General features: G+C 45.6%; 2 protein-coding genes across 2 annotated transcripts in view; one reads left to right on the top strand and one right to left on the bottom strand.

Moving 5' to 3' along the window:
• The window catches only part of WDFY4 (WDFY family member 4), a 277,878-nt gene that overhangs the window by 200,526 nt on the left and 62,261 nt on the right, over window positions 1-15,091 (top strand). Inside the window, exons 47-48 of the mRNA XM_060034652.1 lie at window positions 3,064-3,149; window positions 4,621-4,683. Coding sequence (XP_059890635.1) covers window positions 3,064-3,149; window positions 4,621-4,683 — 149 coding nt within the window. The remainder of the gene's footprint in view (window positions 1-3,063; window positions 3,150-4,620; window positions 4,684-15,091) is intronic.
• LRRC18 (leucine rich repeat containing 18) lies at window positions 13,626-14,393 on the bottom strand. The gene has a single exon (XM_060033686.1). It carries the CDS (start codon window positions 14,391-14,393, stop codon window positions 13,626-13,628), a length of 768 nt encoding a protein of 255 aa, XP_059889669.1.

The following is a 15,091-nucleotide window of genomic DNA, read 5'->3' as shown; positions in this document are numbered from 1 at the left end:
ACCATCTCTTCCGGGCACAGGTGGTCCAGGTGCCACTGAGGCCCCATCTGAATGTGAGGGACACACCTCCCTGACCCCCTTCACCTGTGCACAGCCCAGGGCCCTTTGAGATACCTGTGAATCCCTGTGGCCTATGTTGGGCTGGTCCCCTGGCTGGGATGGAGTTCTGCCTTCTGTTTCACTCTCTCCCCACTCCCTGCCATTTGGCCACTGGGTCCTTCTCTCTCTTACCGTGTCATTTAGGATCCAGCCTCTTTGCTTTATTTTCCCCTTGACATGCCCCAGAGCTGCCTTGGAGATTCGGGAATACAGGACAGGGCAGCTCCGTTGCCTCATGGCAGAGCCAGTGACTGAGAGTGGAGTGCCAGTCTGCCCTCTGTTCTGAGCACGTGGACACCTCCTCAGGCCACAGCCCCTACCCTCTGCCCTCCTCACAGCTTCACCTACCTTCAAGCTCCCGGTCATTTCCTGGGCCAGGTGTTTTAGAGATCTCCTGACTGTCCCCTCCAACCAGGATCCCAGAGCCTTGTCCAGTGCATTCAAGGGCTCATTCAGGTACTAAACAGAGCTGATTCCTTCCAGAGGCAGAGCTCTGCTGTCAGCTAGTCACAACCACATGCTGCTCATACCCCACCTTGGAGAAACATCACGTGGTTTAGGAGCACCACCTCAGTGGCAAAAGGAGGAAGAACTCTGGGGCTCCCACTGGCCTCAAACACATCTTGCCTTCACCAGCCCAACCTCAGCAATAGCAAAGCTGCATCCGTGCCCAGGGGCCTCCCAGGCAGCTGGCAGAGGAAGAGATGAGGGACCACCCTTGGGGGTGGGGAGGAGCCCAGATCCCTCCTGGCTCACCCTTGCTGCAGGGTCTCTGTTCTGCAAAGGCCAACAGGGACAGTGCTAGGCCCTCGGGAACAGAATAAGTGTGCCTTTCATTTGTAAATTTCTTTGTCCCTTGATCCTCCTGCTGGAGGCCTCATTATTATTCTCTGAAACTGAAGCTCCAGGGAGCCTTTGCCGGGCGGGGGGGTGGGGGGGGGTGGGGGGGGGGTGGGGGCGCCGACGACTCATTCTAGGGAGGATCAGCTGCCCTGCAGACAAGGGTCCAGCAAGCTGCTGACATCTGACCCAGCTCTCTCCCTCTCCCTCCCTCTCCACTGCTTTTGCCCACAAAGATCTGGTTCTCATTTTGCCTGCCCTTAGTGCCCTTCTCTGAAAGGAGAGTGAACTAGAAAGGGGCGGGTGGAGGAGGCCCTGCCCTGATGATTCTGACCACAGCCAGCATGGGCCCAGTCCTGAGCACAGCCCTGCAGCTTTGGCACAGTCGGGCACCTCTCTGGGCTTCCATTTCCCTCCAGTGAACAGGTGACCATGTCTTGTCTTTTCCACCATTACATATATAGCAGCACTTAGCACATTTTAGGCACATAGCAAGTACTCAAAAAGCCACTTTTTAAAAAAATAATTGTATGTGTACTTACAGGTTATATATAGTAGCAAATAGATATCAGTAAGTGAGTGTCTTTCTCCCCAGTAAAAGGGGATTGTTTCCAGATGGTTGGTTAGCCTGACCGTGGTGGAAACCAGAAGTGGGAGAGCATGTGTGATGGCCAAGTGGGGCTGGGAGAGCTTCATGAGCAAGGCCACCATTTGTCCAGCCCTAGATTCTCCCAGAGGAAAGTCAGAGCCTGGACACTTAAGGTTGCTGGGACAAGCTGTAGCCTTCATAAATTCTGCTTTCATCATCTCTTTGCACAGTGTTTATATTTCTGTTTGTAGAAGACAAATCTGTGGCTCTTATGTATACCCACAGAGGAGAGGGGTGTTTCATTATCATTACAGAGACTTTCCCTCTGCTCAGGAATCTAATGAACTGGACTTTGAGAACTCACTTCCAGCCAGGCAGGAGCAGGACCTGACTGCTGTTGGATGCAGGACCCCATCTTTGAGTCTGACCCTCTCCCTCCCCGTCTCTCCTTCCATGGCCAGGCCTCACCTCTCCCAGGCCCTCCCTCAAATGCTGGGTATTCTTTGGCTGACCCCATCTGATCCTATATGTGGACTCACTCTATCACTATTCCAAGTCTGTTATTTATAGATAGGAAGGGGAGGGAGGAGGAAAGGAAAAAGAAAGGAAAGCAGGTAGAGTTCATTTAGGCATTAACAAAATACCCTTGAAACAACATTGTTATGTCAGTGTGGCCACGTCAAAATGGCTCAGCAAAGTGGTTTGGCAAAGCACCCTGTGCCTTCAAGTCTGTGGGTTGGCGTAAGATGCTGCCCAGATTGGGACTGGCGCCCACTCCCCTAGTGTTTCTGGTAAGATGACCCTTTGGTTCAGGAAATGAAACCCTTGACCGGGAAGTAAAAGTGTCTAGAGGTGTTACTGGGCGCTTTCCTCTCTTTGTCCCCTCCTCGCTTGCCCTGGGAGTGGGGCTCTTGTTTCCTGCTTCAGCCAAAGGAGCCCTTAGTTCTCCTGCCCTCCTACTCATTCTGTGGAGACCCCATTTGTCACTGTCACCAAGGTCTTCATATCCCCTGGAGGAGGTTGCAAGGCCTGTGTCAACCTAGATAAAGAGGTAAACTGAGGCAAGCTTGAATTAGCAGAAATTGAGTTAATTCAGGAATAGCAGAGGAATAGCCATTCATGAAACGCAGGCTGTCTGGAGCTACAGGCGAATCCGTTGAGGGTCAGCTGTATCTATGGGCAAGGAGCACAAGTGGGGGCGTCCAGCCAGAGTCCAAGCTGTAAGTTCACTGGCTTGAGGATGGGGGGGGTTCTTGGTGGATGTTCATTGCTCACGAGGTAAGTCTCGATCTTCTGTAAATCAGGCATTTGTGGGAAATCAGTCTCTCAGTTCTTAAGTTTCGTTTATCTGAGGGCGCATGCCTGAGGTTCGCCCTTTCATATCTTTTGGTTCCATTTTAGATTGAAATCCTTTCACACCTGACACAGAGTCCCAAATGACCCACAGCCATGGCTCTGTTGCCCTGGTGAGGGGGTGGGGGGGTGGTTCTCCATTCCAGGAAACTGCAGAGCAGTAAAAGGGGTTCTCTTTACAGGACATTGCCCTGGAGATCTTTTTCCGAAACGGATATTCCAAGTTTCTTGTCTTCCACAACAGTGATCGGAGTAAGGTCTTCAAAAGGTAAGGGTTTGAAAATCCTCCGCTAAGGAGACTAATCATGACCCAATAGGAGAGGAACAGCTCTGTTCTCAGGAGAATTGTTCCCAACCCACAGTGGGCAGGATTTAGGTTAGACACGAGAAAGAACTTACCCACAGAACTGCTGAGTGATGGAAAAAAGTATAGAGAAAACTATAAAAGCTCCTTCCCTAACTCCTGGGAAACTGGCTCTGTTTCATGAGCTGAAGTAGTCTGAGACAGTAATAACTGAAGGGAGAAAAAAATCTGCAGACACGACGTATTTAATGGGCCTTCCAGAATTTTCCGGCTTTATTTTAAAATTTTCCAAGTAATTATTTTGGCTTACTCTTCCTTTTAGATCCCAGTTGCCAGTTTTATTCGTTCTGACTTCATATTTTATTGGAAAGTATTCCTACCAACTGATTTCCCACTTCTGCACGGAACATCTTTTTTCTTCAAGAGAGAAGCATGCTGTTTTAGTTTAACTTCTCTTTATCCAAAGAGATTAATCAATCTAAGGAGTTTAAGCTAGAGTTTAAATTTTAAATTTATATTATTAAAGTTAGAGATATGTAGATTTGCAGAGAATCTAGAAGAGGCCAAAGGAAAGGCAGACTCCTAGCCATAAACAGACCACACAGAAGCTGGATTCATAGAGAAGTGGTCACATTTAGCTCCACTTAGGGTTGCAAGTTCTGAGGTGAGGTTTGACATCCCTGGCCTGCATGTCCCAGGCCATTTTGTGCTCAGAGGTTCTAGCCTTACCTTCCTGTCGGCCCTGGCCAGTCACTGGCACCAGGACCAGCTGCTGGGTCCCAAGGGCAGGGTCAGAGTGGAGAAAAACAACTCTCGCAGAGAGGCTGTCTGAGCCAGCTCTGGGTGCGTCTCCATTGACTGTGATTCTCCGTTTGAGGTTCTTCGAAGGACTGCTGTTATATCGCTTCCTAAAATGTCTTCAAGTTCCGTTTTAGACCAAACCGAAGAAGTAGACATGCAATGCTGAACCTCAGGTTCATGTTCCCTTGTGATTTCTGTGCATTAAACGACGTTTTTTTCACAGTCGAGCTAGAAGTCTTATACATCCATAACTCAGACAATGAATAGTGCCAACCACACCCCACCCTTGTTCAAAGAGCATGAAAGTAAGATGGGACTTGTCCCTAGAGTACTACAGTGACTGCTAAAATCAGCAATGGAAATGCCAGTGCTGGCCCAGAGGAGGTCTCTAAAACATGTAATTTTTATTGTAACTATTGTTTTATTGTTATCATTGCTATTATTAAGGCTAGAGCATATAATGGCAGAGGGTGCTGATGGGACGCCTCAGAGGTACACCCTGATCTAGGGGCAAATGGGGCCCACTGGAAGGGCAAGAATAAACCCAACCTCTAGCCTGCCTCTGAAAATGTTCCCATGGTGGCGGAAGAGTCTTGACTCTGCTGATAGAATAATCCTTTCCCTCTTTGTCTAGCTTCTGCTCTTTCCAACCTGGCTTGAAAGGAAAAGGCTTCACGGAGGACCCGCTCAACCTAAGGTAACGTGCAGGGAGGAGGCCAGCCATGCTCTCTGGGCAAGGTGTTGGCCTTGCTTTGACTTTCTTCATTGGCCTGATCCTGCTACTAAGAAGGCATGCAAAGAGCGTGTCAGTCTGCCTTCTGCTTAATTTTTCTCTCTCCCATCCTCGTACAACCCTCATCCTACTCCCCTAGTTCCTTCTGCCAATTAAACCTCTACAACAGACTTGAAGTCCCAAGTGCTCTGAGGCTTGTTCAGACCAAAATGGCAGGAAACCACCTCTGCCTGTGGTGGATGGGGGGCAGGTTGCCGTAGAGGGGGCAGCCCAGGCCCAGCCTTGGTGTCAGGCCCTCAGGTTGAGGTGTGCGCAGTCCCAGGTCTGTCCTTGCTATTCGAGGCTCTGAAAACTCAGAAGCTAAATAAATAAATGTACAGTGATGTGCAAAGCATATGCTAATTTATGAGTCTGCGATATGGAGCCTCTTTCCCAGGAAACAAGTTGCTTACGGCCCCTTCCTAAGTGCCTCCCCCTCTTACAAGTACCCAGTTCTCTGGAAGGCCAGTTTCGGATTGGTAGGTGCTTTTATTTCAGTTAGGAAGGGGAATAGGAAGAGGACAGTGGTTGCTATTTTTCTCCAGGAGTATGTGGGGCTAGGGCAGGGAGGAGATATGTTCAAAATATTTATAATGACTATGGAATGGGTGTCATCAGTTTATTTAAAAGGATTTACCCATAGCTTGTTATGTGTAGTGTTCGCTGCTTCACAGAAACAAGCAAAATACTGAAAATCTCCCCATTTATTGAGTTTACATTCTTGTGAGAAAGACAGAAAGCAAAATGAATGAAATATAAAGCATATTAGATAATGATAACAACCAAAGTCCGTCAAGGTAGGGTTTGAAATCTTAGGTTGGTAGGGGAAGACCTCACCCAGAAAGTTAATATTTGAATTAAGACTTGAACAAAGTGGGGAAACAAGTTATTCAGATAACTGAAGAAAGAACATTTCAGGCCAAGGAAAGAGGAGAGCAAGGGCCCCGAGGGGAAGTGTGGTGGGCTTGGCTGGGGCCATAGTGGTTGGGTGCAGTGAGTCAGTGGGAGCAGAGAGTGGGAGCAGAGAGGGAGCAGGGTTCATGTAAGCCTTGGGGGCTCATGCTAATGGGGTCGCCTTTTACTCTGAATAAATGGGAAACATTGGAGGGATCTTGTGACCTAACTTATATTTTAAAAGACTTACTCTGGCTTCTGTGTTGAGAATAGAACATAGTAGGTCAAAGGCAGAAGCTAGGATACTGGTTAGGAGGTTTTTGCAGTAATGCAGGTGAGAGATGATGCTGGCTTGGATTGGGGGGGGTGGTGGCAGTAAAGATGGTGTGAAGTGCTCAGATTGTGGACATATTTGTACATGATTGAAGGTACATCTGGTGGGATTTGTTGACAAATCAAGTGTGGGTGGGGAATGTGTGTGTGAGAGAAAGGACTTAAGGATAAGACCAAGCATTTGGGCTTGAGCAACTGGAAGATGAAATGGGGAAGACCACATGAGGAACTACTTTGGTGGTGCAGTGGATATCAGGGGCTCGATTTTGGACGTGTTAATTTTGAGATGCCTCTCAGATATCCAGGTGGAGATGTCATGTAGGTCATTGGATATATGTTTCGAAAGTCAAGGGAGAGGTGCTCCAGAGAAATACATATCTAAGCTCATGGGAGAAGAGCTTTGACAAAATGAGGAAGCCGAAGAGCTGGTTCTAGGCTCTGAGACCACCCAAGCAGCCAGGGCGTGAGGTGAGGCTGTGCTGCTGCGGTCAGCCATGGACTTTGGGATCAACCTGATTTGGGCTCATAGTAGGTGCTCAATAAATGTAATTCCTTTACTTAGTTTTAGAATCAACTGCTGTGTATTTTGGGCATGTTTATGGAGCAGTTGATTAAATACAGGAGTTTGTGTTCTCAGCTCTTTGAGTTTCTCCCAGCCCTTCTCCTACCAGCCACAATGTGCCTACGTGAGTTTCAGAGGGGAAGGCAGTAGTGGCTCCCAGTCTTAGAAAGGCTTGGCTGGCCATTGCCCCATGCCTGGAATGAACTTGGCCATTTTTTGTTTGGATTACCAAGGACAAAGCCCAATTCATACACCGAGTCTTTCAAAATGCCTGCCTGCACTTTGCACACTCTAGCAAACATGAGCTGCTCTTCTCTGACGGAGTGCATGATCCATCCTGCAGGTTTTCACCTGGCCCAAGATGCTTGGCCTGTGCTACAGGTTTTCATATCTTCAACCCCCAGCTCTTCACGACTGATCTGGCCCCTCTAGAGGCCATCTCCCATGTACAGGAAACCAGAGCTTTTGGATACCAGAGTTTTGCCTAGGATTTCGGTGACAATGGCTGCCTCCATAACTGAATTCCAAGGATGTTCTATGGGCCTGAATCCCAAGTAGAAAATACTTGCAAAGCTGAGGTCAGCCTGGGATCCATAATCCTCCTCTGTCTCCCCATGGTACAAGACTAGACCATTCTGAAGCCAGCGTGGTGGCATAATCGGACATCTGTGAGGTGCAAGGCTCTGCAAGCATATAGGGGCTTCTAATGTAAAGCCAGCTAGATGCCCCTGGATACGTGTCTGATAGCCAGAAAACTCCACGACGTTAGACATAGGTAGGCTCTGCAGAGACGTGAGAATAGCTGAAGTTACAGGGAAAGGGAAGCTAGTTGAAAATGAATATGTGAAGAAACACACATCTTTATACTTAAAGTTATCTGTACCCTTCCACAAAGGGCTGGAAACAGTTTCAAAACTAAATACAGGGTATAATGATCCTTTAAAAATTCCTCCCAAACTCCTTTAAAGGACAAAAACATAGATGTGATATCAGGTACCTGGAATGATCTAGTCACTGTAATTGTCCTGAAACTAAGAAAAACCACACAACTGTGCTAGGTTACATCATTTTCCAGTGACAGATCACAAGAAACAGACAGTTTGGGGGACTTTTTTGTTCTGGAACATACTTTCTCTTGGCACTGAGTAAATAGGATAGTGGGTAACAAAGAAGGTAATTCCCTTTCTATAAAAAAAGAAAAAGAGCACTATAGAATATAATTTTCTATATTGATTCTCTGAAAAAATAGAGCCCTAATATTTGGGCTTATTTCTGTACAGACATTTCTTTGGGGCGCTAGCATGATCTGGCTCAGTTCCATTGCTTCCCAGTGATCTCAGTTCCTCTTGAGCCCAGAGTTTAGAAAACTCAGGGAAATACAAGGCCTGGTTGCCTGTCTGGCCTTTCCTCTCTCAAATCTCTGTTGCACACCGTACACACCTTTGAATGGGCTAAAGGCATCCTTCCACAGCCATGGTCCCTGACAAGTTCTGAAATACTTGCTGTGCCGTCAAGACAAGTGTCCCTGGGCTGGAAGAAGCTGTTGGTTGTGAGGCAGTGCTTATACTTGGGGCCTTACTGTATCTGCATGTCTGTAATTTCTGAAATGTTCTCTCAGTTGTATAGCTAACTTAAATGTAATGGTTAGGATGAAATTCATTTTTTGGCACGAAGTTCTGCAGTTGAGTATGTACTGTCCTTTATAGCTTTCCTTTAAAGAATGAGTTTCCTTTACAGATTATCTTTGAAAAATAATGAAAAACAAAGAACTTAGAAAAACAACCATAAGAAGCTGTAAATTCCCATAAGAAGATGATTCTTCCACGATAATCAGGGCACCACTGCTAGCAGCCTGGAGGCTAAATTTCAAGGACTCTGCCTCCCCACTTCTGCCTTTTCAGTCCCTACTCTTCCAGAGATCATCACTGATGACCAGCTGGGAGGCTGAGAATCTGTAATGTGCATGGTTACTTTGATAAAGAGAACTTTCAGGTCCATCACTGAATGGGGAAACATGCTCCTTGGGCTTCTTGGTAAAGCACACCTTGGGAGGGCAATTGTAGGGGCTATACAGCTCAGACCCTCGGGTTAGAGCAGAATCACTGGAACCAGAGGTGAACTAAACACCCTGGTGGGATAACCAATGCCCTGGCATTGTGGAGCTTCTCACATGGTTGGCTCAACAGGCAATGGGTAGTGGAGCCCAGTGACCTGCGGTGAGCTCTGCCTGGGTCCTGCTCAGACCTTGTTTTGGCCCCCATTCGTGTTGTTCCTTGTCTTACTTGTTCATGTCTCCTCTTAGCTCTATCCTTAGCCGTGACCTCAGACCTGTTTCTAGGCAGAAGCCTAACTTAAGCCCTGATCTCTGCACCAAGCCTGGCCCCTTTGTCCACCCATTCAAGGTGCTTCCATAGGGCAGTGGGCAGGTGCGTTAAAGTCCAGAACTGTGAAAGGAGCAACTTGCTGGCTCACAGTCCCCCCACCCCACTTTCTACTTGTACCCAGCCACCACCAGAAAACCTGGGACATGGGTTGAGAAGCCATGCGTTGTCTTTTTATTATTTTAACATCTTTCTCAGGAATCTTCAAGGGTAAGATCAACATGGATAATTTTAAGTTAGGCCAGTGATCTGAAGTTAAGGTGCTCTTTCTCCTGAAGTGCCTTAACTCTTCAGAATGATTGAGGAACTTTAAGCTTGCCATAGTTACTCATAAATTAGCACTTGGCAGATACAGAAAGATCTGTTTATTACTGCATATAGTCTGTAAGATTTTTTTTTAATTTTAAAATAACTATAGATGCACAGGAAATTGCAAAAATAATATAGAGAGGCCCCATGCAGCCTTCACTTAAATTCCACCAATGGTTACATCTTATGTAACTATAGTACAGTTTCAAAACCAGGAAATTGACATTGGTATGATATGTATGCATAGTTCTTTGTCCTTTTTATCATATGTGTAGATTCTTGAAACCACCACCACTATCAACATACGCAATTACTTTTATCACAACAAAGATAATCTCTTATGCTACCACTTCCTGGTTATGCCCACCCTCTAACACAGCTCATCATCCTTAACCCATGGCAACCACTGATCTGTTTTTCATCTCTACCATTTCATCGTTTAGAGAATTTTCTATAAATGGAATCGTAGAGTCTGTGACCTTTGGAGATAGGCCTTTTTTTACTCAGAATAATGCCCTTGAGATCCATCCAAGTTGTTGTGTATATCATATGCTCCTTTTTATTGCTGAATAGTATTCCATGATATGGATATATCAGAATTGGTTTAACCACTTGCCTCTTGAGGGAAATTTGCTTGTTTCTAGTTTGGGTCTATTACAAGTAAAGAAGACAATCCACATTTAATGTAATTTTCAAGATGTTAGGACATAAGTCTGCCATTTCATTTCTCATTTCCTGTTTTTTCCTCTGTTGTTCGTTTGTCTCTTTTTCCTGCCTACCTTTGCATTACTGAAAGATTTGTTAAAATTCTACTTTGATTTGTCTATAGTATTTTGGGGTTTTTTGGTATAAATTCTTTGTATAGATTTTAGTTGCTTGAGGTATTGCATTTTACATACATAACTTATAAGAGGCAACTGGTGTTGGGATTTCACCAGTTCAAGTGAAGTGTAGAGACCATAAGTCTTTTAAGTCTTAAAGTCTTCTTTTCAATTTTTAACCGTCTATAATTTATGTCTATCATTTTCTTAAACATTTCCTCTATATAAATTTAAAAAACACACACAAATATTTCCCAAAGTCATTTTCACACACAGATAGTCTAAAGCAAGAGAGGCAAAATGAATTTAAGAAGCTAGTCAGTGGTTTGGCCGGCACTGGAGAGCCTGGCTTCCAGAACGTTTCCCTTGCCACTCTCTTCTCCTAACTGAGGGCTTTTCTTCTTCAGAGCTGATTAGCCTTCAAGTTTTTGTCATAAGCTACTCTAGGGAGATGTTGAGCGTATCCTAGGGATGAAGAGGCCAAGGCAATTACTCCAGGTCATGGAGGCAAAACACAGCAAGAGCAGAGGTTGCACGGGGGTCACCTAGGTCATGCCTGGCTTTCAGAGAGGGTGGTGACTGGGTTATAACGTGTGAATAGGGGTTTTGTTCTATTTGAATAAAGAGAAAACCCTGTGACTTTCCTGTCAAGTATTTTGGGGCCTAATATACTCTCCAGAAAGTAAAGATGACTGCAGTATTTTAGGGCATGAGGGAACATTAACATTAAACCCTTCCTTGACAGAAAAAGAAATAAAATATAGAAGATGTTTCCTAACTGAGTTCTATCTCCCATCTTCAATTCATCTTACTGCCCGGATTTTCTGATGAACCAGGGGTCTAAGGTGAATGTATCCTGGGGCAAGTCAAAGCCCCCTGCTTGTTTATTCCTCAATCCTGGTGCAGTTCAATGCACTTAAAACCCCTTCCTAAGACACGGCTATAAGAATGAAAGCAGCATAAAGCACCTAGAGATCAAGGATGGCAAAAAATGTCATCTTGCATTCCAGCCACTCAGTTGGAGGTAAATCCAGGAGAGGGGCTGGAGAGAGATTTTGGAAACCAAGCACAGTGGAGGAAGTTGCTGCAATGGTCAGGAGAGGGGGTAGAGGGGCAAACCTGGGGTCCAGACCAAGACACTTTGTAGGGGCACAGGGAGATCTTTTTCCTTAACTCATTAATTCTGAAGAAAAAGTGTCTCAAGCGGGAGGAATAGAAATGCTCAGTATCTAGATAACTAGCCATCACTTTCTGTTTGGCTCAAATGCCCCTGCCTGGATTCTGTGCTTCTTGGGTCAGAGATGAAGTATATAAAATAGCAGGATGGCTACTTAGGGACATGTTCAAGGCCCAACAGTCTAGTGGGGTCTCCCGGGCCTAAGGCATGACATCTCATCATGCACTTCACAGACATGTGTCCTCCTCTCATCTGTAGAAGGGCTTCTAAGAAATCATTGAGGACATTAAATGAAGGGAAAAATATAAAGAATGACATTCAGTGCTTACAAGGGTGCAGTGAAATGAGTTCCCTAATATATTACTGGTAGATATATAAATGGGTGTAAACTTTTTATAAGCTACTTACTAACATGTACCAAAAATTATTTAAAAACCACACCCTTTAATACAACATTAAAAAAATCGTAATCATACAGGCCTCATCACAAAATGATTTCTATTAGTGAAAAGGAGGAAACAACTTAAATGTCCAACAATTTGTTATAGTTATGTATAGCCATGTTTGACTATCGTACAGATGTTTTAAATTACGGTTATTAAGACCATGTAACCACAATGGGTTTCAAAGCAGGATAAAAATGATGTGAATGCTATTATTTTAACTATGTATAAAATATACACAGAAAAATAACTGGTAAGGAAATCTGTCAGTATTACAGCTGGCTTACACTGTAGAATTGTGGATACTTTAAGCTGCTATATTTAAAACTATGTTGTGGTATTGTTACTTTTATAATAGAAAACATTTAAGAAAGAGAAAAACTGGAAAGGGAATTTTGAATCTATATCTTCAGAGATTTTAGAAATATGATAGAGTTGTCACAGCTAAGCATTTCAAAGGAAAATAAGCAGTGAGGAGTGAAGAAATGAAGTATGCTGTCTGCTGTGGTCTATAACATGAAAAAGAAATACGTTAGTCATGCTGAACTAATGTATATTTATCTCTCAGGGCTTTTCCACTGACCACTTACAAAACTTGCCACCAACACAGGAAAGCTTTGATTTAAAACAAACAAACAAACAACAACAACAGTGAAAAACTTTCCTAAGGTTATCGTCCTTGATCCCTTTCTTTTAGGCAGTATAAAGGTGTGAGTGAGTGGTACAGGGAAGGTTCTCAGCTATTGTGAGTTCTAGAGTGACTGAAGACACTGTTCAAAGTAGTATTTCAGCTTTAAGATGCACCGAGCTCTAGTTCTTAGAGAGAACTGACTTCTACTGAGTACTCACTCTGTGAGCTATCTGCTTGAAACGCATGACAACGCTTGGAGTTGGGCTGGTATTACTCCCACTTTACAGATGAAAGGACCAAAGCTAAGTAAAATGTCCAGGGAGATGGCAAGTAAGAAGCAGAGCTGCTCTGGGCTCAGATCTGTCCAACTGCAGAACCTTTGGCTTTTTCTCTATGCCAGGCTGGCCCAGCACACCACTAGGCTCTGATCTCCTAACTTCCTCAAACAATGGCATTATAAAGAACAAAGTCTTCTTTCAACTTGTCTTCCCTACAGGTTGCAAAGGGCAAGACAAGCTTTCCCCCATTGGACACAGTCCCTGCACCTAGCACAGTGCCTAGTAAGGTGTTTATCTATTGACTACACCAACCCCTATCTGCACCCATTCTTTCCTTATTCCACAAAGGTCTGGAAAAGCATTGGACATAATAAGATGGGAGTGAACCTCATTCATTCACAGCCAGTCAAGGGCTTGCAGGTTTAGTCTAGAAAGCTCCTAGAGCAAACTATGCAAGTGCAGAAAAGAGAAAGGGATAGGACTGCTTAGAGCCCAAGATGTTAATGCCAATACTTAATGATAATATCTGCCCATCTCTGTGGTCCAGTTTTGTCCCCTTGCCAAGACTATATGTCCATCTGCCGCCTACCAGCCCATGCTTAGAGATGCCTGACTTTTGAAGCCTGGCCCCAAACATTCCAATAGAACAGGCTCCACACTGGGGAGCTGGTAGTTGGTCCAGAAATGTGTGCTAATGAGACTAAGAGTGTGCTGGCGGTGTCAGCTGCCCAGGCCACGGGCTGTAGGCAGGAGAGTTCTGGGGCAGAAGTGAGACAGATATCCCTTTCCTGACTCATTGTGCTTGTATGTGCGGGTGTGTGCACGCAGAGAAGACAGAAGTGTACGGCATGGCAAAGAACTAAAAGCCCTTCGGTCAACAAAATCACAAGCCAAGGAGGTAGGGAAAGGGATTTTATGGGCTTGGCTGGAGGAGCTAATCGCAGTAACGGAAGAATCCCTCAGTTTTGTGAGGATGTAGCCCATTGTCATCTCGCCTCCCTCCCTTTTCCCTTCCTGCCTTAGGGTCAGGGTCCCAGGTCACCTCCACTCTTCCTGGGATTCCTTGGCCGTGGAGTTGGGTGAGACCAAACTGGAAAAGATGGCCCTTCTCGGTTCCACCGTGGCCATGCTTTTGATTTTGTTCAGCTTGTCCTGGGCCTGTTGGCATTTTCTCAGGCAAGGCCCACATAGATCCTTCTCCTCCACCAGATGTAGGTTGTCCGGCCTCTTGATGGAATCTACGAACGTATCTGACTCCTCTTCTTTGGGAAAGGGGTTTCGCTTTGTGTTGAGCTTTTTCAGCTTGGGGAGCTTGGAAATGCTGTTGGGGATGGTGCTCAGCAGGTTGTCATGGAGCCCCACCTCCTGGAGCTCCTTCAGAGCGCCTAGCGTGGTGGGCACGCGGTCCAGGTGGTTCAGACCGAAATTCACAGAGCGGATATTCTTGAGCTGATTGAGCTCCACAGGCAGCCCATCGGTGGTCAGCCTGTTGTTGCTGACATTGAGGTAGATCAGAGAGGTCATCTGGCCGATGGACTTAGGGAGCTTGTCGATGTAGTTGCTATGCAAGTCCAGCCACCGCAGGTTCTGGAACTTGGAGATTGAGTCTGGAATCTTCCTGATCATATTCCGGCTAAGGTTGAGCTCATCTACATCACTGAGTCGCAGAATACACTTGGGAAAGGTGGTAATTCCCATCTTGCTCAAGTCAAGGCGTTTCTTCCCATCAAATGTGATCTTGATACAATTCTTGGCCACGCTGAGGGTGATCTTTTTACCCTTGGGGTGTTTCCCACCCTTGGCCATGTTCTTTTAGTAAGGAGGTATGTTTGAAGTATGTTGTTCTGATTGACTGGTGATCAGTTAGAGAAAAAAGTCACGTGAAACTGCTAGAAGATAGACTCTGGTAAGAAGAGAAAAGATATCCAGTTAGGAGATGACATAAGGGTACTGGACTCCCCCCACATCATAATGCTTCACTTTCTAATGGTTTGAAAGGAGAGAAAGAGGGGAGTGGAGAGGAATTAGGTCATCAGCAGAAATAGCCTAGCCGAAGATCTTCAGCAGTTGAATGCCCTCTTCAGACCTCAGTGCTCCCAGATGTAAAATGGGAGGTTCAGGGTTGGCCTGAAGGATGCTCAACACCCCTCTGGCTGTGCCATTCCCCGACTTGGGAATCTCTCCATTGTCTTGGGCTTTCACATATTCCCCCTCCTGGGTGTGTGTGGGGAGGGTCGGGAGATAATGTCTTGGATATCTGCCATTTCCCAGACCCTCACTTAAATCTAGTCTTTTCTTAGAGTTACCCCACAAGTTCCTGGGGTGGGACTGCTGAGTTCTCAGAAGGAACATAGCCTGGATATAAGGGAGTAAAGGTGGGAGTTAAGAATGACTTGTGTATTACATCCCTCCTCACCTTCTGGACCCAGAGGAACTAGTCAGGCCTTGGCTACTATAACTGCAGTGCAAATAAATGCAGCACAGAGAAGTCTTTGCTTAGCCCC

Source organism: Delphinus delphis, chromosome 16 (genome assembly GCF_949987515.2).
Source record: "Delphinus delphis chromosome 16, mDelDel1.2, whole genome shotgun sequence".
Lineage (NCBI taxonomy): Eukaryota > Metazoa > Chordata > Mammalia > Artiodactyla > Delphinidae > Delphinus > Delphinus delphis.
This window is presented reverse-complemented; position numbering and strand designations above follow the sequence as displayed.